Source organism: Ceratotherium simum, chromosome 26, assembly GCF_057802395.1.
Source record: "Ceratotherium simum simum isolate JZ-2026a chromosome 26, ASM5780239v1, whole genome shotgun sequence".
Lineage (NCBI taxonomy): Eukaryota > Metazoa > Chordata > Mammalia > Perissodactyla > Rhinocerotidae > Ceratotherium > Ceratotherium simum.
Genome location: NC_141925.1, coordinates 12,644,211 through 12,665,647, shown reverse-complemented (window position 1 = coordinate 12,665,647; position 21,437 = coordinate 12,644,211). Strand labels below are relative to the sequence as shown.

Sequence of the window (21,437 nt, the reverse complement as noted above, 5' to 3'; positions counted from 1 at the left end):
CTTCTGCCATGCATTCATTCACGTAATATTTATTGAGAACTACTCTGTACCAAAACTTTGCTAGGAGTGGGTATACAGATTCTGTTTCAGACGTCGTGGAGCTGTTGCAGCTACCCAGGTATCAAGTCTGCCCCTAAGAGCCCCTACCAGTGTGGCCGGACTATCTCACTGCCACTGTGGGTAATAACTGTTGGCAGTGATAGTGGGCTAGGAGAATATCCGCTCAAACTGCGTAAGCCAGAACCAACAAATGGGTACCCATCCACCAGCAGACTTTCCATGGGTCCTCACTCCGACACTACCAGCATGTTCCATCCCACCAGCCTCTAAGAAGGAGACAGCAAGGGATTACAGCAGAGCTGACTGGGCCTTAGTCAAGCATTAACACCAAGGAGGGAATAGGCTCCAGCTTTCAAGTACTCCTGCCAGTCAGAGGCACATTACAGAGCATTAGCGGTCTTTAAAAGTGGGAGAAGAGGCGTGTCTCAAGTATTATAGGGATGTCTTGAATTTGCAGGATCCATAGAGGGGTACAGGGCAGCAAGGAGTGCCCGGGCCTTAGGGTCAGAGTAACCTGACCCTGGGTTTTGCATCCCAGCACTGCTCCACTCATTCGTAGTGTAGCCTGCAGTAAATCACCTGACGTCTCTGCCCCTGCTTTCTCATCAGAAAAAACAGTTCCTCCCTCGCAAGTGTATCGTGAAGATTAGAACCATGTATGCAAAACACTGGGCACAGACATATGGTAGATCTTCAGTATTTGACACAATGATCAGTACCACTGTCAGTATAGCTTTTATTGTCATTTTTAGTTTTAATAAAATAAGTGAGAGTTTACAGTTTTCTCTTGGTGGTTTTGTTTTTTCAATTTCTTACTCTGAAAATGAATAATTTTTGAGGAGTAATGTGACCTGCAAATGCTTTGAAAATTAATATTTTACTTACATCGTTACGGTTCTTTACAGTTTACAGAGCACTTTCACACTGTAAGGGAGGTTGGGGAGCAGTGCCTCTCTCTTTCTCCAGATGAGAAAACTCAGACTTGGAGAATCTATAGAATGTTCCCAAGGCCACCTGGCTTCCACGTGGCAGGGCCAAAGTGGGAGCTCAGACCTGAACCCAGCGTCCTGACTACCTCAGTGACGTCTCTGGGGCTAGGCCAGACTCTTGTTTACAAGGACTTTTTTCTTTTCCTTGTAGCTGTCAATACCAGCAAATATGCAGAAAGCTATCGGATCCAGACCTATGCTGAGTATGTGGGAAAAAAGCATGAGGAGAAGCAGATCAAGAGAAAGTGGACAGAAGATAGTTGGAAGGAGGCTGAGAGAAAGCGGTTAAACACGCAGTGCGTATCCTATGCTCTGCATAACCACTATCACCACACCAACAGGTAAGAATTCTCGGTTGTCTATTTGAAAGGGCAGAGTCCTTCTAGCAATAGCTTTTCTTGTTGCCTCTCACAGGATTGTAAGTAATAAATCTGACTTTTGAGAAAGAATTTTTTCTAACTTTTCATATAATAGCAAACGTTGCTACCACCTTGATTTCCTCCGTGCTTTTTAGCCCGCAGCTATTTCAGTTAACACTCACAGAGCGCTCTTGAGGCAGACGGGACACCTCTTATTCCCATTTTAAGCGTGAGGAAATGGAGACTCTATGGCTTGCCCACCAGTTCAGAGAGAGCACCAGGTTCAGAGCGGAGCTCTTCTGTGTGTGATCCCTTCCTTTTCTCAGTATGCCACGGGGCCTCTGCCTGGGCTTCTGAATTCCTTTCAGAGCCCATGTGGGCATCCGAACCACCTGCCTGCTATAGAAAGAGAACTTGATGCATACTTCCTTTAATTACCCAGAATCCTACTTTCAGAAGATAAATACTAGTAACATTCTGGTATCTTTGTGACACTAACGTAGGTATAGAAAACAGGAGAAGGAAGGTTCATTATAGAAAATTATAAAGTGTAGAAAAGTGTGAATTAACAGAGGAAAAAATAGCCATAATCCCACTACCCAGAAGGAATCACTTTTAATATTTTGGATTGCCCTCCACACTTTTTAAATGGTTTTTTAGAGATTTTAAAAATTGAGGTATAATGGACATACAATAAAATGTACAGATATAAAATGTTTAGTTCAACGAGTTTTCACAGTGTATACCTGTGTAACCACCACCCAAAGCAAGATACTGAACATTTCTATCCCAGAAGTTTCCTTGTGCCCCTTTTCAAGCACCCCAAGCCCCTACTGCCCTAAGCAACCATTTCTAATTTCTATCACTATAGATTAATTTTATTATGCTTGGAATTTATAAAAAATGGAATCATATTTACATAATCGTATTGTGTTTAGTTTCTTTTGCTTAACATGTTTTTGAAATTCATCATTGGTATTGTGCGTATCAGTTGTTTTTTTTTTTTCTAGAAAGATTAGCCCTGAGCTAACATCTGTTGCCAATCCTCCTCTTTTTAGCTGAGGAAGATTGGCCCTGGGCTGGCATCTGTCCCCATCTTCCTCTACTTTATATGGGACACCGCCACAGTATGGCTTGATAAACAGTGCATAGGTCCACACCCAGGATCCGAGCCTGTGAACCTTGGGCCCTCCACACTTTTTAAATGCACTCAAGCTTAACCACTACACCACCGGGCTGGCCTAGGAGTTTGTTATTTTTTATTGCTCAGTAGTATTCCATTGTGTGAATATACAACATTTACCTGTTCTCGTGTTGGTGGACATTTTAGTTGTTACCAGTTTGAGACCATTATAAATAATGCTGCTGTGAGCATTTCTGTAAAAACAATTTTGTGGGTGTATGTTTTCATTTCTCTTGAGTAAATACCCAAGACTAGAATTGTTGGCTCTTAGGATATGTGTATGTTAAACTTTATAAAAACAAACAGTTCTCCAAACTGAATGTACCATTTTATACTCCACTAGTATTATATGAAAGTTCCGGTTGCTCTGCGTCCTTGTCAGAATTTACTGCTGTCAAATCTTTTTATTTTAGCCGGTCTAGAGGATATAAGATGGTATTGCATTGTGGTTTTAGTTTGCCTTTCTGTGGTGACTAATGATGTTGACCACTTTTTTGTGTGCTTATTGGCCATTCGGATGTCTTCTTTTTGAGGTGGATATTTAAGTCTCTTGCCCATTTTCTATTTGGGTTGTTTGTCTTTTACTGTTGATTTGTAGGGGTTCTTTTATGTATTCTGGGTACACATCCTTTGTCAGATATATGTGCTGCAAATATATTTTTTCAAGACTTGGTTTGCCTATTCATTTTATTAGTGATGTCTTTTGATGAACAGATATTTTTAATTTTGATGAAGTCCTGTTTATGAATTTTTTCTTTTATGATTAGTGGGTTTTATGCCTGTCCAAAAAATCTTTGCATATCCCAAGACTGCGGTGATTTTCATATATGTTTTCTTCTAGAAGGTTTATAGTTTTAGCTTTTACATTAAGTCATGGTCCATTTCAAGTTAATTTTGTATAAGGAATGAGGTAGGAGTCATGGGTTATTTTTTTCTCTATGGATATCCTGTTGTTCTAGCAACATTTGTTTAAAAGACTTTTCCTTCCTCATTGGATTGACTTGGCACTTTTGTCAAAAATAAATTGACCATGTACATGTAGGTCTATTTCTGAACTCTTCTGTTCCACTCATTTTTATGTCTGTTCTATGCCGATACCAATTTTCTTATTTCTATGACTAAAGGAAGTCTTAAAATCAGGTAGCATAAACTTTCCAACATTGTTTTTCTTTTTCTAATTGTTTTGGCTATTCAAGTTCCTTTGTATTCCAAATAAATTTTAGAATCATCTTACCTTTTCTTCACCAGGCCTTCTTTGTAGTTTTTACTGTACAGGTCTTATATGTCTTATGTTAATTTTCTTTCTGAATATTTTATATTGTTGATGCTGTTGTAAATAGAATTGTTTCTTAAAACAATTCATTCATTTTCAGATTGTTTGCTTCTTCTATGTAGACATATAATTAATTGTTGTATCTTGACCTTGTATACTGTAACCTTTTAAAATTGGCTTGTTCTGATAGGTTTTTTTTTTAATGTTCCACAAAGTTTTTTATGTACACAATCTTGTTGGCATGCTATTAACAACGTTTTATTTCTTTTCCAATCTTTATGTCTTTTGTTTCTTTTTCTTGACTTAACTGCACTGACTAGCACTTCTGGTATATTGTTAAATAGAAGTGGGGAGAGTGGCTATCCTTGCCTTGTTTCCAGTATTAGAGAGGGGAAGTTCAGTGTTTCCCCATGAAGTATGATTCTTAGATTATCTATGCAAGTCCTTTTTTAGGTTGAGGTTCCCTTCAGGAGTCCTTTCAGGCTCCCTTCCATTTCAAGTTGCTAAGAGTTTGTATCAAAATAGATGTTGAATATTTTCAGATGCTCTTTCTGTATCTTTTTAAATTGTCATGTGGTTTTCATCCTTTATTTTGTTAATATTTTGAATGACACTGATTGGTTTTTGAGTGCGTAATCAGATTTGCATTCCTGGGAGAAATCCCACTTGGTCATGATGTATTATCCTTTTTACGTGTTGCTGGATTTGATTTGCTAATATTTTGTTAAATGTTTTTGTGTCTTTGCTCATGAGGAATATTAAAATATAATTTTCTTTTATATCTTTGTCAAGTTTTGGCATCAACATATGCTGACCTCATAAAGCTAGTTACGAAATTCCTCTTCTGTTATTTTCTGACGGTGTGTATGGTATTTTTTCTTAAATTTCTGAGCATAAAGTTTTTTTGTGGAATGGTTTTTGATTATGAACTCAATTTCTTTAATAGATCTGAGACTATTTAGATTTTCTATTTCTTCTTGTATCACTTTTAATAATCTGTGTTTTTTAAGGAATATTCCATTTCCTTTAAGTTGTCAAATTCATTAGCATAAAATTATTAGCTCTAAATATTCCATTATAATTTTAATATCTGTAGGATCTTTAATTGTTTCCCTTTAAAATTTCCTGATATTGGTAATTTGTATTTCCTCTGCTTTTTCCTTGCTGGATATTTATCAGTTAATTCTTTCAAAGAACTAACTTTTAACTTCATTGGTTTTTCTCTATTCTTTTTCTGTCTTCTTTTTTCATTTATCTATACTCTTGTTCCTACTTACTTTTTTCTGCTTATGTTGCGTTTAATTTGTTATTCCTTGTCTAGCTTCTTAAGGTGGGAACTTAACTCACTGATTTTTTTCATTTCTTCTTTTCTAATAAAAGCATTTAAAGTTGTAAATTTTCGTTTAGACTCTGCTTAGCCACATCCCATATAGTTTGATATGTTGTCTTTTCACTATCATCTATTACAATTTTTTTTCTAATTTCCCCTCTGCTTTCTTCTTTAACCTGTGAGTTATTTAGAACTTTTTTGATAATTATTGAGACTTGTTTTATGGCCTGGCATTATGGTCTGTCTCGGTAAATGTTCCATTAATATCATTTTAGGTTACATTAGTTCATGGTCTTACTCAAATCTTCTGTATCTTCACTGATTTTTTTTGGTCTACTTTTTCTTTCAACTACTGAGAGGGGTGTTGGAATCTCCAATTATGGTTGTAAATTTGTTTATTTCTCTATTTAATTATATAAATTTTTTGCTTCATGTATTTTGAAGCCCTTTTGATAGGTATATGCCCATTTAGGATTGTTATGTCTTTTTAATGAATTGCCCCTTTTATCATTATGGTGTATTCCTATTCATTTCTAGTAATAATCTTTTTTTTGATGTTTGTTTTGTCTGATATTAATATAGCCACTCTTGTTTCTTATGCTTGCTGTTTGCATTCAGCCTTTTACTGACAACTTGTTTGTCTTTATAATTACAGTGTGTTTCTTGTAAACAGCCAGCGTAGTTGTAAACAACCCAAAATAGTTGGGTCTTGCTTTTTTATGCATTCTGACAATCCTTGCCTTTTATAATCTAATTAATGATACAAGTAGGTTTGTCTCCCATCTTGGTATTTATTTTCTATTTGTCCTACTTATTCTGTGTCCCTCTGTTCCTCTTTTCTGTCACCTTTTGGATGAATTGTTTATTATTTAGTATTTACTGATATTTTAGCATCCCATTTTATCTTCTCTATTGACTTTTTGCTTATGCCTCTTTTTGTTGTTCTTTTAGTCATTGCTCCAGAGTAGTGGTTGGCAAATGATAGCCCACAAGCCAGATCTGACCCACATCTTTTTATAAAGTTTTATTGGAACACAGCTATGCCCATTAATTTACATATTGCCTGTGGCTGCTTTGCGTTACAGTGGAGATTTGGGTAGTTATGACAGAGATCTTATGGCGCACAAAACTCAAAATGTTAACTATCTGTCCCTTTACTGAAAAGTTTGCTGACTCCTGCTCTAGAGCTACACTGTCCAAGGGTAGCCACTGGCCACATGTGACTATTGAGTAGTTGAAATGTGGCTAGTCCAAACTGAGATGTGTTGTAAATTTAAAATACACATCAGATTTTGAAGGATTGATTACACATTGAAATAATAATAATTTGGATATATTGAGCTAAATAAAAATATTATTAAGATTAATTTCAGTTCTTTCTTTTTACTTTTTTAAAATGATGGCTTCTAGAAATTTTTAATCACATATCTGGTTCACATTATACTTCTGTTCACCAGGCACTGCTGTAGAGATTATAACATGTTTCTTTCATGTATCACAGCTTATCTTCAAGTGAAAATGACACTACTTCATGAGCAACATAAGACTCTTAAAACAGTGCATTTTCATTTACGCCTCCTGTCCTTTGTGATCCTTTGTGTCATATTTTACTTCTGCATATTCTGTAAACTTGATACATTGTTGCTTTTGTTCCTTTCTCTTTTTTTCTTTGGACAGTTAATAGTCTTAAAATAAGGGACTAAAGTATCGGGAAAATGGCATAAGTATAAGCATGAATATTCTGGCATCCATAATTAGAAAGGTACAGTTAAGGTTGTGGGGGCCTTTACGGCTGAGAGGAAGACAGCTGCAGCTCTGTGACTCGCTCCACTTAGCTTTAGAGAATTGACTCAGGGACGTTAGGAGAGCTCTCACAACAGTGGAGCTTCTGCTGTTGGCTGTTAGCAGTGCTGATAGAGATGGATGTCCATTTCTTCTGCTCTTTGCATTGGTATTGTGGCAGCATGATGCTTTTCTTTTCTGTAGTAGATTCAGTGTCCAGGATATTCAAGGACTTTATAGTCGATAACTGGACATAAGATAGGGCTTAGGTTCTGGGAAACTGGACTGGACATAAGTTGCTTGAGAAGGAGAGAAGATTTGGGTTGGTGGCGTGAGATCTGAATAAATACAGATGAGCCTCGTGTTTGGTGAATCCTCCTTTACAGTGGATGCTGAAACATTTACGACCTCCCTAATAGATAGATAGTTCCTATAAAGAAACACTGATGTCTGAAACATTCCTGAGAGACAGATGCTGTTACCTGTCTCGTTTTATTAATAATGTTCTGTGATTAAAGGAAACGGTTTTCCAAGGCCACTTTGCCCTTACAGAGATTTTGGTCAGTCATGTCTGTGGATTGTTTGCTCTTTGGCTTATTTCGACTGTTGGGAAAGCCCTTTGGCTAGTCTTTTCCTTCTAGCCTTTCCTTGCTGTGAGACTAAATTTCAGCCTTCCTTGAAAATGTAGTAGCCCCTGGGAATTCCTGCTTATGTAAGAAATGCTAAAGCATGTAGCAAAGCAGTGGTTTTCACATTTCACTTAATTTTCATCTAAAGTTAGTGGTTTCTGAAAGTAACTGAATGTGCATATTACATTAGGAAATGGGAGGAAAAGCCCTTTAGAGACAAAGAACAATTCTGATTAAGCAGACTGTGTTCCAGGACCCGTCGCTTTGTCAGACTGCTTACACATTTATTCATAAATGGGCCTGTGGAGCAAGTGTTTTCTCTCCTCCTACTGAAAAATGCCTTCAAGACAGCAGAAGCCACTAGCGTCACAGGGCAGAGTGGAAAGGGAACTGACTTATCAGGCAGCTAGAAGACAAAAGTTCTAGCTTCGGCTCTGCCTCCACCTAGCACCTTGGAAAAGTCTCTTCGTTCACTCTTTCCCTTCAGCAAATACCCATCAGGATCCCAAACAGAGACAAAACAGTTTGTCTCTTGTTTTCTCATCTTAAATGAGGCATTTGGGGGAAAGAATGCTCAAGTCCCATCCAGCTCTTAAATTCCAAATGTTTTTACACTGGGCACAGTGTGGGGTGTGAGGAGAAAACGGACACAAGCTCTTGAGACCCTTCCATTCTCTCTTCCAGTAGCAAGTAGTCTCTTCTCAACCTGAGAGGCAAGTTTTGAAAATCCCCAGAGTAGGAGAATTTTTTGTTGAAAAGCATATAATAAAAATAAGATTGGGTAAACCAGTGTCACAAGTGAACCTATGAAAGCCCTTTACTATGCTGAAGTAATAGAGACAGCACACCAAATAAGAAAAGATCATTGACTCTTTTAATGGGCACTGCCTACCATCTATGTATTAGAATTCCCACCTACCCTCTATATACTAGAATTTCTTAGAAACTCCTCCCCATCATTTCAAGAAGATAGTTAGAGACCACCACCCTATGGCAGAAGGAGCTGGTACACAGCCCTTTTTGCCCTCTGTGTGTGGGCCCTCTGTTTGCACGTTCATTGCTTTCCTGCTGTGGTGGCAGAGTGGTTGCTTCTCACCTTCAGACCCGCCACAAGCCACCGCTGTCTCAGAATGATTTCTACAGCACGAGCACCAGCCTCCTCCCCTGGTGGCCGCTCACTCCCTCTCTGCAGTTGAGGAGTGCACGCAGAAGCTCTCTGTTGATGTCTCTGGTTTCTTTTTTTCTTGCCCCTGGCTCCATTGCAGAAATCACCATTCAGCTTTAACTACTTCTGTTCCTGGTTCTCAGCAGCCTTTTTCTGGGGGAGATTTCCTGTTGTTTCGCTCTCATTTGCCTCTAAGTCTGTACCTTAGGAACAGACTGTACGTCTGTGGCTTTATCGTAACCAAATGGACATTTCTACAATTTGCATATTCCTTTGGACAGACCCTTAGCTTCTGGAAAAGACTATAGAAATTATTTAGTCTGGGGCCGGCCCTGTGGCTTAGCGGTTAAGTGCGTGTGCTCCGCTACTGACGGCCCGGGTTTGGATTCCGGGCGCGCACCAACGCACCGCTTCTCTGGCCATGCTGAGGCCGCGTCCCACATACAGCAACTAGAAGGATGTGCAACTATGGCATACAACTATCTACTGGGGCTTTGGGGAGCAAAAGGGGGAAAAGGAGGAGGATTGGCAATAGATGTTAGCTCAGAGCCGGTCTTCCTCAGCAAAAAGAGGAGGATTGGCACGGATGTTAGCTCAGGGCTGATCGTCCTCGCACACACACAAAAAAAATTATTTAGTCTAGCCACCTCAGAATCTTTCTTATGTTCAGGGAGAGTAAATGTTGGCAAAGTCAATGTAGCTCTTGTGGGTTTAGTATATTTTAGTAGAGAAATTGTTTCCCACGATACTTTTTAAACCATTGAAGTGATAAATGCATGTAATTTTTAAAAATTCCTGTAGTACAGGAGAATATAAAATGAAGGGGGGTAAATCTTCGTTCTCCCAGTGGCAGCTTCTGTTACCCATTTTTTTTTTTTTTGGTGGTTTCCACTATACCTTTAATGATACCTCTGTTTCTTGTCTCTTGTTTTATCAACTTTGACCAATATATCTTGATCAATTCTATAAAAGATTAAAAATTTAGCACATGTATATTACCTTCCATCTCTCTCTGTCCCCCTTCTCGCTTTGGTTATTTATGTTGTTTGTACTCTTGACTACTTTTTTGTATCTATACTTCTGTGCTTTCTTGAGAAGTTGATTCCAAGAGATGGCAGCAGGTATATAGCATGTATAATACTAGGATTGTGTAATGTAATTCTCTAAAGAAAAAAAGTTGCATAATGGGGCCTACAGAGACGAAAATGTTTTCCTGTCTCGTTAAAACTTTGCTGTTCAAAGGAAAATCTTCCAAATACCTCAGCCTTTTTTGTGTAGATTTTGTTTGAGGGAAATAATTTTCTTTCCCTTGAGTGACTTTTTTTCTTTTTTGCATATTTAGTGTATGGTTAGTAAACTCTGTAAAGATTTCTCTATTCTGCCGTCATAATTGATAATGTTGCTGCATATAGAATTCTAGATCCAAAAATTTTATCCTTTCAGAACTTCGGATACATTGCTCTTAACACTGTAATCATTGGTTTACTTTCTGTTCTCCTTCAAGGCAGGTGCCATGTTTTCTGTCTTTATATCTCTAGCTCCTAACCTAGAGTCTCACCCAGAGTAGGTACTCAGATGTTTGGTGAATTAATGAATGAATCAATGCTCAAGTGCCAGCTTCCTGAGTGCCTGCTCTGGGCTAGGTCTTCCGTGTTTTATCTCATGTGATGCTCATAGCATCGTGAGGGAGGTGAGGTGATCCCCATTTCACAGAGGCTCAGGCACTTTAAACGGTTCTTGACGAAGAATTGAGTTTGATACCAGGATTATGTATAGAGCCCCGTTCTTCCCGCTGTCCATCATGCCCCCCGTAAATTTTCCCAGTCTAGTGTACAGCCCTGTCCACTAGGGAAGAAAGTACTCAAATAGAGTGCATCTAGCTACATGCCAAATAGGGGACTGTTGTCTTGACTGTTAATTACCACATACCTAAGAAAACATCTGAGAGCTTGCATCTTTTCATTTAAAAGTGATATCCTAGGAAGCAGAAGAGAGACCCTTTGGAACTTTTGCTTAAAAGAATATCAAAACTTTCATTACAGAAAAATTTTAAGCATATACAAAAGTAGAGAAAACAATATAACAAACTCCCATCTAACATCTCTAAGTGTCAGCAGTCTGTGTGGCCAGTCCTATTTTATTAGTACTCTTTCTCCCTCTCCCCCCTTCAGATAATTTTGAAACAAATCATAGATGACAGCAGATTGTTTCAACCATAAGTCTCTCTCTATATATATAAAAGATAAGCAGTCATTTTTAAACAAAACTATAATACTACTACCACACACACACAAATTAACAATAACTCCTTAGTATCAGATATCCAGTGTTCAAATTTCCTGCTCACAGATTTTTAAAAAATAATTGTGTTGTTTGCACTCTAGTTTCCAAACATTCACTTATTACATTTGGTTAACATGTCTCATATCTCTCTTAATCTATGAATTGCCTCTCTCTGTGGATTCTCTTCACCCCATGCCTTTGCAATATGTTTAAGAAACCAGGTTGTTTGCTCTGTAGAATTTCCCATATTCTGGAACATTTTTTTAAGGTTGTTTAACATGTTCCCTGGCTACTGTGTTTGTAATTAAGTGGCAGTTAGATCTATAAACTTGATCAGATTCAGGACTGAACTTACGGCAAGGATAGTTCATAGATGGTGTTGTATAATTCCTATTGCATCACATTAGGTGGCACAAAATGTCTGCTTGTCTATTTGTGATACGATTGATCAAGTGGGTTCAGATGTTGCCAGATTGGTCCATCCAATATAAAGTTCTCTATCAGCTTTTCACTTGATGGTGTTAGTAGCTATTAATGACCAATGGCTAGATTCATTATTTCATTAAGGGTTGCAAAATAGTAATATTATAGTTTGTTACTTCATTTGTTGTCCCAAATGCTTTTATTTAAAATAAAAAATTTCGGGCCGGCCCCGTGGCTTAGCGGTTGAGTGCCTGCGCCCCGCTGCTGGCGGCCCGGGTTCGGATCCCGGGTGCGCACCGAGGCACCACTCCTCCAGCCATGCTGAGGCCGCGTCCCACGTGCAGCGGCTGGAAGGATGTGCGGCTATGACAGACGGCTATGTACTGGGGCTTTGGGGGAAAAATAAATAAATAAAATCTTTAAAAAAAAAAATAAAATAAAATAAAAAATTTCTTCTCATCATCTATTTGGTTACCTGGAGATATAGGTTATTTTAAAAAAGCAGAATAGATTCTTTAATCTCTCCCCCAACACACCTTTTTTAAACCAATTTTCAGAATAATCAGTTGGTTTCCTAGCACCTTCCAAAGATGAACAATGAGGTTTGTTTTGTTTGTTTGAATTGTGTTTGGTTTTTTTAAAATATATTTTAGTACATTACAAATGTTATGCTTTTTGATGCTCTAATTATCTTGTTTCTGACCAGTGGGAACCATTGTGAGTTGTCTCTTGAGTCCTCTGATAAAATCCCAATAGTCTTTAATGGTTTCCTTAACTGCTGGTATTCTTAAGATATTCCAGGTTCTTCTTATACGTTTCCTACCTTATATTTGGAATCAGCCGTTTCTCCAGGGGGCTTGTTCCTTTTGATGGGAAATGGTATTTAGAAACCATAATCTGGGTTCTAAGGGTTATTTATTGATATTGGATTCATCATTGTTTATAGTCTTTTTGAATGAAAGGAACTAGCAAGGAAGTCTTCTCTTCTTTTCTGTTTTCTTTTTAAGATAAATTTATACTGATATTTCCAGTTCCAGTTAGACTCCAGGACTTATTTAACTTCTTTTAATTTTCTCTTTTTTCATGCTGAAAATTTTGGTTCCTATTGATATTAAAGTAATTATTCATTTGCTTTATCCTACTATATATATAATAGTTTCAGAAGACCTATATCAATATCACTACTACTAATATAGTTATTGAAAATAATTTTTTTTTGCAGTAATTTTTGTCCCCAGAATTTGTCTGACTATAGATGAACAGTCAAATTACCTTATTTTAAAGTCATTTGAGGGCCAGCCCCAGCAGCCTATTGGTTAAATTCAGCACACTCCGCTGTGGCGGCCTGGGTTCAGTTCCTGGGTGCAGACCTACAGCACTCGTCTGTCAGTGGCCATGTTGTGGTGGGGGCTCACATACAAAAAGAGGAAGATTGGCAACAGATGTTAGCTCAGGGCACATCTTCTCAGAAAAAAAAAAAGGCATTTAAAACAATTCCTCTTTGTATGGTTAAGCTACCAACTTAATAAACATTTACGTTTGGTTTATTTTTACTCTTAGAGATTGCCTTTTTTAAAATTTAATATTGCTTTATAATTATGTAAAACATTTATGTGGTTCCAAAGTCAAATCTACCAATCTTCTCTCCCTGCATTCTCCAACTTGTTTCCTCCCTCCCTCGTGGGTGACCAGTTTTGTTAGTTTTTAGTATATCCTTCCATTTTTACACATATATAAACAACTGCATATATGTACCCCCACCTTTTGTTAGATAGATGGTAATGGACCATACATACTTTTCTCTCCCTTCCTTTTTTCATTTAGCCATATATCTTAGAAGTCACTCTTATTCTGCTTCTGTTAAGATGTGATTCTTTACACTGCCAGTTGTTTTAGTGTTCTTCAGCCGCCTTAATAAAACATACTAACCTGCTAAACCTAGGTTTTAATCCTAGTTTAAATGATCAACCTCGTAGCAAAATTCACGCATATTGTATAAGTCAGACGCTTTGTGAAAAATTAATTCATGACCAGTGCTCTAGTTCAGATGAATCATTCATCTTTTACCTTTTCTCACCTTCTTATCTCTTTCACTGTCCCTTCAGTATAAAGATGTGGAGCTCACTGACACACAGCATGCTTTTTGGAATATCTACAGACCAGTGTGAAAAACGAGAGAAAGCTTGTATTTATTAAGTAGATTCTTCATTTTAGGTATGGTGCTGACTGCTTTACATCATTTTTTTAAAAAATCTACATAAGAACTCAGTGAAACCCTTGGTGATATTCCTAATTTATATATGAGAAAGTTGAGTCTCAGGGAAGCTAAATAATTTGGCTAACGTTACACAGGATTCTAACTACGGGCTTTTTGGATCCGTAGCCCAGTGCATTAAGTTGCCTCTTAGGAGCATGGCACATGCACACCCATGAGTGTGCATGTTTGAGACTGGTTTTAATAAATTATGTTTTCTTTAAAAAAAAAAACAACAAACTGTGTTAAGCCCTAAGTTTAAAACCTTTGAATTTCAACCTTACTTCTTTGGGGTTTAAAAAATTTTTAAAGAAACAGAAATGACCCTGGGATGTACAAGGCAGTATCAGAAATACTGAATAGTCATCCTTCTAGAATACTCAGCACTGGTCATCCCCTTAGTAGAGCCCAGTCTTGGCCTTCAGTGGACTGGTTGATTGATGAGTAGAGGAACTGCAGTGAGTCCAGAGGAAGATGACTCGGTGGTGAAAAGGAGGGAAGTGTTGAGTCTGTTCAGCCTGGAAGAAGAGCTGGAGGGAAAGAGCAGTAGGAACATGGTCAAGATTGTGGAATGCCCTTAGGAGAAGATCATGGCTCTTCATCCACACAGAGGGCTGAGGAAGAGCCTCAGGGGGCTTAGGTAGCATTAGGAGTCCTACTTCGCTTATAAGAAAACTCTGAGAGGGGCAGTGTCTTGCTGCAGATCCCAGAGCCGGTGCTGCGGTAGACACTCTTCCTGCTGCTTGGCTGCTGTCGCCCTCCTCCTTGCTGGTTTTGGCTAGATCTAATTGTCCTGCAAGGGCTCTGCCAATTTCAGACTGGAAAGGTGGTAGAGACCTTTAACATCTGTTCTAAATGATTTTTTTTAAATAAGTAAGGAGAAATTGCCACAGCCTTCCACTCAGTCTTCCCTCTTATTCAGCTCCTTTCCACTTCTGAACAATTGAAAGAAAGGATCACTCTGGCCTGAAGGGAGTATTTTAAGAAATTCAAATAAACATTCAACATAAAATGAGAGTCTGGTCAATGTAAAATGCAGAATTTTAAAGTATGTAGTTACTAATAAAGTGGAATGATTAACCAGACAAATTGGTTTTACCATGGAATGTCTCTAACACGTAAAACCTGGGAGCTTTTAAATCAAGATCTAGGAAGGACTCTAACTTGTTCCTGTTCTGTCCCCTCTGCCTGGCTGAGGTCAGGGAAGGATGAACTGATCTAGCTTGTCTCTTTCCTTTGACTTTTCTTGGACTGGTAGATCAGGACACCACTGCTTTCTTTCAGAGGGGATATTTCAACAGAATTCCTGAGAATAATGTAAAAAGAATTGCAGGCAACTAGGATAAACAAAATGTGGTACATATATACAATGGGATATTATCCAACGTTAAAAAGCAAAGAAAATCTGACACATGCTACAACATGGATGAACCTTGAAGACATTATGCTAAGTGAAAAAAGCCAGTCATGATCTCACTTACATGAAGTACCTAGAATAGTCAAATTTACAGAGACAGAAAGTGGGATGGTGGTTGCCACCGGCTTGGGGGAGGGGAGAATGGGGAATTGTTTAATAGGTGTAGAGTTTCTGTTTTGCAAGTTGAAAAGAGTTCTGAAGATTGGTTGCACAACAATATGAATGTACTTAACACTACTGAATTATACACTTGAAATGGTTAAGATGATACATTTTGGTATGTGTATTTCCCCACAATTGAAAATTCAGAAAAGATGCAGGCAACTTAGAATGCATTTTTTATAGTCGAGTTTGACTTGAAGTTTTTCTCATGATGAGAGAGGATGCTAATGGGAGACTTAGAATACTTTAAAAATATAAATATAAAACTGTGAATTATCAAGAAAAATAGTTGATGAATTCATAATTTTCAGTTACTACTTATCTATTTTATACTTTATTAAAATGCCTTTGTAGATGTAAAAATTCTCAAGATAAAATATGAGAGCTTGGTAAAAAGATTGAAATAGTGCTGTAAGATCTGGCCTTTCTTTTGTCACCTGTTGTATGGGCTATAGCATGTACGGCAACCAGGTAGAGTGATTTTTAGATGAAGGTCTGCTGTACCTAGAGTATGAAGTGTCAATTCTACAGAAATTGACAAAAGCACAGCTGTGGAAGTGGAACAAGTGTATTTATTAAGAATTATCTTTTGTGTATTTTTAAAAAGTTTAATCTGTAAGATTTCTGTAGGTTGATTTTTTTTTAAATCTGTAATTCATTAAAATTTAGAAGATTTTAGCAATGACTTAGCTTTCTTTAAATTTAAAAACATAGAAAAGTTAGCCACCATCTCCAATAAAATTCAACATTTCCATTTAGAAGTTCCTGTGTGCAGAAATCTAGAATTTGGCACTGGAAGCCTGCTATCACCTCACACTTTAAAGCAGTCTGTCATCTCAGGATTTCATTGTAAATGACAGGAAAGCTCCGTTGAATATCGTCTTACTCTTAGTGTGACTTTTGATGTTTTGGAATGCTTTCATGTTTCATGATAGCAGTAATATTTGAAAATGAATGTTTTCTTTCCATGTCTTCATTTTATTTATTTGATTAACCATAATTAAAAGTAATTATCATCTGCGTTTCTAGTAAGTGTTATATTTTTATCTTCATGTAATAGTATAATTTTTTTTTAATGATGCTAACAATTGAAATTGCCCTCAACACACTTAGATGACAGGGGAGAGCAGTGCTATTTTTTCCATATCTGTTAACCAAACATGAAACAAAGTTCCTGTTTGAGTTATCCAGATAACGTGCAGCTAGGATTGTTCCTGGATTATTTGTAGTAGTTTTAGCTAAAATAAAGTATGAAATGTGTAAATCCTGTATTTTAATTGCCAGATGTAGAAGTCCTTAACACTTTCCTGGCAGTTCTTTTCTGACACTTTATGCTTTTTAAAAACTCTGCTAGTACATTATAAGCCAGCAGAAGCCACAGCATGTTTGTGTTTATTTGGGGGAAGTCAAGTGTCAAGATGAAGAAAGAGCTGTGGCCCAGCACCAAGTCTGTCATTGTGAGAATAGGTGGTTCCATGTTTAAATGCTGTCCACGGATTTGAGATGCTTCCTTTTGTCCATTCGAAGATCTCTGATGAGATTTCTGTTGCAGAGATTTCATTTCATTCAACTGCATTGCTGGTGGTGCAGAAGCCAAGTGTTTATCAGGTGGGAACATTCAGATCCTCCCTTTTGTCCCTCTTTCTCCCAAATACAAAAGAACTAAAATCTGCTCTGTATTTTCAAGTTTCCATTCCCCGAGTAGAACTAATTATAGAATCTAAGTGATGGCTAAATGGATGTTTACTGTACAATTCCTTAAACTTTTCTGTATATTTGAAGTTTTCATTATAAAATGTTGGGAAAAAATAGAACTGTGGCTTCTAGAAACCTTGTGTACATTTCCAACAGAGTAGGGCAGTTTGAGTGGTTCTTGATGGTCTGCAGCTTCCAGCCACCTGTGAGTTAACAAATGGCTGTCTAGCTGATGGCTTACCTGCCCACTGGGGAGGCTGCTGGAACACTTTCCTCCCTACCCTTCCAGCCATCCATGCTGTACAACCTGCTGATTCGTGCTGCTTGTGCCTGCCTTTCCCCTCTTCCTTCTCTCTTTCTCTCCTCCTTTCCTGATGCTTTTCAAAGATTTGGACCACTGCCTCTGAAGACTCAGATAACATCACTAAAGGTGTGGACTTTTCCCTTTTGCCCACCATAGGACCGGGAAGGAACAGAGAAGGCGCTGGCATTTAAGTGTCTGCCATGTGCCAGGCACTGTAACATGTGCTGTTTTGTTTTGTTTTGTTTTCTTATTTAATCCTCACAATAACCTATTTTATAATTGAGGAGACTGAGACTCACAGAAGTAAAGAAGCTTGCCCAGAGACACAAAACCAATAAATGACAGAACCCAGGTTCAAGCCCTCATCTCTGTCATCTCAGATCCCATTCATGCTCTTTCCAAAATGCCTGCTCCCTCCTCATAAATCCATTTGTGATCCTTCCTCGCCACCAGAAATGCCTTCTGAGATGCCTTCCATGCCACCTGGAATTCTCGGGAATTCTTTGCCTTGGAGACTCTTGTAGGAAATGAAAAGATAAAGTTGGGGATTGTTGTTTATTCATATTAGCGATCCAGCACCTAACAAATGATGCCCTGTGGTCACTCATAAAAAGGTTTAAATAAATGAATGCACAAGAGAACCCATAACATATTAGGAACACATCTTCCTACCCAGTTTCTTATTGGAGAAGGCCATGCAGACTGCTTTTTTTCTTTTGAACAGTGTAAAGGCATGTTAGGAATACTTTCAATTGCTTTGTTAAAGGTAAGGCAGAAAGAAATGATATTCTTTTCATAATTACACCGGTATGCACCTTATTTTATTGGCTTACCCGCTGTTTAGACTGGAAGAACCGTATGCAGGTGGAAGTAGATCAACTCTGGATGCCCTAGAACATCTCAAGTCTGAAGACTATTTATGCATGCCTTACCACATTTTTAAAGGGAAAATAATTTAAAAGAAAATCAATATCATGTGGTGCTACAGAAATCGGTATTCAGACCACCATTTTCTGAATATTACATCAGTTGTCATCTATTTGATATAGAGAATTGGGGAATTTTTTGGAATGACCATGAGGTACATTAGTTCATCATCATAGGTTAGTGACTCTAAGTGCTTAGAATGGATTAGTTTCTAGTTTGCTATAGTCATAAATTACCCCCAGAAAGGTCTTCACAAACCAAACCAAGATGCAAGACGTGTGTGGTTTCTTGGTGTCAGAACATCTTCTGGTAGGTGGTCCTCTGTTCTGAGGGAGCTAAAATAACATTCTCCATGTCATGAGCAGCCCATCAATTAGAACCTTGTTCTCTTCTGGTAAAGCCATCATACCCTGTTCATTCATCAGATCAAATTGTTAGTGCTACTGATGTCATCTCATTTGGAATTTGGCTAAATATATGGTATGAATGTCCATTTAGGATGGCTAAATTAATGAATATAATGAAACTATTAGAATTTAGAGTAGCATTTTCCACGTGATTGGTAGCTTTCTTTTTATCCTTTTCTTTCATCTCCAGTTTCTCTTTCTCTTTCTCTCTGTCTCTGTCTCTGTCTCTCTCGTTAGCTCAGATCATTTGGCTACAGTGGGCATTAGATAAAGGTGAGTGCCCAAGCAGAGAGGAAGAGTTGGATCCTTCCATGAGTATGAAAGCCCTACCTACCTCCTTCCTTCATCATCGTTTGTAAAACAGTACTTTAATTCCAAATTTGAGCCTGCCTAGTTGACATTCTGGTGTGTTTTCCTTCTCAAGTTGAGTTTAATCAATTTATAAGAAAATAGAAACAACCAAAAATGATGATTTGCAAAGAGATGGAATATCTTCAAAAACGTGGGCCAGCCCCGTGGCTTAGCGGTTAAGTGTGCATGCTCCGCTACTGGTGGCCCGGGTTCGGATCCCGGGCGCGCGCCGACGCACCGCTTCTCCGGCCATGCTGAGGCCGCGTCCCACATACAGCAACTAGAAGGATGTGCAACTATGACATACAGCTATCTACTGGGGCTTTGGGGGAAAAAAAGGAGGAGGATTGGCAATAGATGTTAGCTCAGAGCCGGTCTTCCTCAGCAAAAAGAGGAGGATTAGCATGGATGTTAGCTCAGGCCTGATCTTTCTCACACACACAAAAAAACGTGAAGTGTTGAGATAGTAATACTGTAAATATTGTTGTTGTTTAGGTAATTGGCTTTGATTTTTTTTTAATTTTAAGAGTTTATTTGAGCAAAAATTGATTGGAATTGGGCTATGCCAAACCAGAAGTGGTTAGAAGTGCTCTGCCAATGGGAGCTAGAGAATGAATTTTTTTAATGTGTCATTTCTACTTGCAAATGCCAATAACTGTGGAATAGAGTAATACCACACTAATTCAGATAAATGGAGGTGAAAACTGAAGACTAGTCTAGACTGTAGGACATTTTTGAAGAAATGCAGATATATTCTTTTAAAGAATGACTAGCATCTATAACTGTGTAAGAAAAAGTGTTGCTTGATAAAGCCATGTACTTGTGGAGCTGGAACGGACTTGAAAGTGATCTCGTCTACCCTCCATGATGTTACACAGGAGAACTGGAAAGTCAGAGAAGCTATGTTATTCAGAGTCTCCAAGGCAGTTAGTAACAGAGCTGAGTACACCCATTTAATATAACCAGACAAGTAATGATTTACTATTGGTATAGTAGTTTTTCGCATGTTAAGTGGATCTTTGTGAAGTCCTTGACATTTTTTTCTTTTAGAATATTTTCAATGAGGGGCTGGCCCGTGGCCAAGTGGTTAAAGTTCCACAAGTTCCGCTTCGGCAGCCCAGGTTCGCAGGTGCAGGTCCCAGGCGGGGACCCACACCACTCGTCAGCTGTGCTGTGGTGACGACCCACATGCAAAATGGAGGAAGATTGGCACAGATGTTAGCTCAGGGCCAATCTTCCTCAAGCAAAAAAAGAAAAAAGAGGAAGATTGACAACAGACGTTAGCTCAGGGCGAATCTTCCTCAGGAAAAAAAAATATATATATTTTCAATGAAATACATGAACATTGTTTTTAAAGGCCAAGTAAGACAATAAAGTTTATAGTAAACAAAAGTTCCCTGTAGTAACAGAAGTCCCCTGTCACCCCCATCCTGTCCCTCAGAGGCAACTACTTTTAACTTTCTTTTGATAGTTTCCTTATTTTTCCAAGTAATGTACTTACTACTACTGCTTGACTTTTCTGTTTATCCACTGACTTGCAAATATGGTAGGTTTGTGCAGTCATTTTTATGGTCCTATTCTATGTGCAAAGCAAGGACTGCCAGTAGTTTTCCAAGTTCCTCAGCTCCCTACATTGTCTGTTTCCTCGGAGTTTTTTCTATGTGTATATTGGTCTGTTTGGGTTTTTGTCTCTCGTGTTGAAGACTTTCTTCAAATATTTGGCTATTTTGGCCATCCATTACTATTTAAGAATGAACTAAAAAGGGATGAGAAGCTCTGGGTGTGGAGGCAGATCTTATTGATGATTTTTCTCTGTAGAGTGATGAGGTGAGAAGCTGGCTTTGTAATTAAATATCTTTTCTCTGAAGCTTATGCTTTTCTTTGTGGCTAATGATTTTTGTGATCTACATAAGAAATCTTTGCCTAAACTAGGATCACCAAGATTTTCTCGTTTTTTTCTATAAATTTTATAGATTTTTGTTTTATGTTTAGGTATATGATCTATTTCGAGTTGATTTTTATATACTATGTGAGGCATGGGTACAAGTTCATTTTTTGCATATAAATGTTCAGTAGTTCAAGCACCATTTTTTTAAAAGACTGTCCTTTCTCTATTGAATTACCTTGACTCCTTTGTCAACAACCAGTTGGCCATATATATATATGTGGGTCTGTTTCTGGGCTCTGTTCTATTCCATTGATCTCTGTGTCTGTCCTTTCTCCATTACCACTCTGTCTTGATTACTATAGCTCTATAGTGAGTTTTGAAATCAGGTAGTATGTCCTTCACCCTTGTTCTTCCTTTTTAAAAAGTATTTATTCTAAGTCCTCACTTTTCCACAAAAAGTTTAGAGTCAGTTTGTTGATTTCTACAAAAAGCCTGCTAGGACTTTGATTGGGGTTGTGTTAGATCTACAGATGATTTGGGAGAGAATTAACATCTC

The 21,437-nt window shown here is 38.0% G+C and overlaps 1 protein-coding gene across 4 annotated transcripts in view; it reads left to right on the top strand.

Moving 5' to 3' along the window:
- PARN (poly(A)-specific ribonuclease) overlaps positions 1-21,437 on the top strand; it is a 153,361-nt gene that overhangs the window by 108,553 nt on the left and 23,371 nt on the right. For all 4 annotated transcript variants that reach the window (XM_087416990.1, XM_087416991.1, XM_004441852.3 and 1 more), the window contains one exon: positions 1,201-1,390. In XM_087416990.1, coding sequence (XP_087273116.1) covers positions 1,201-1,390 — 190 coding nt within the window. The remainder of the gene's footprint in view (positions 1-1,200; positions 1,391-21,437) is intronic.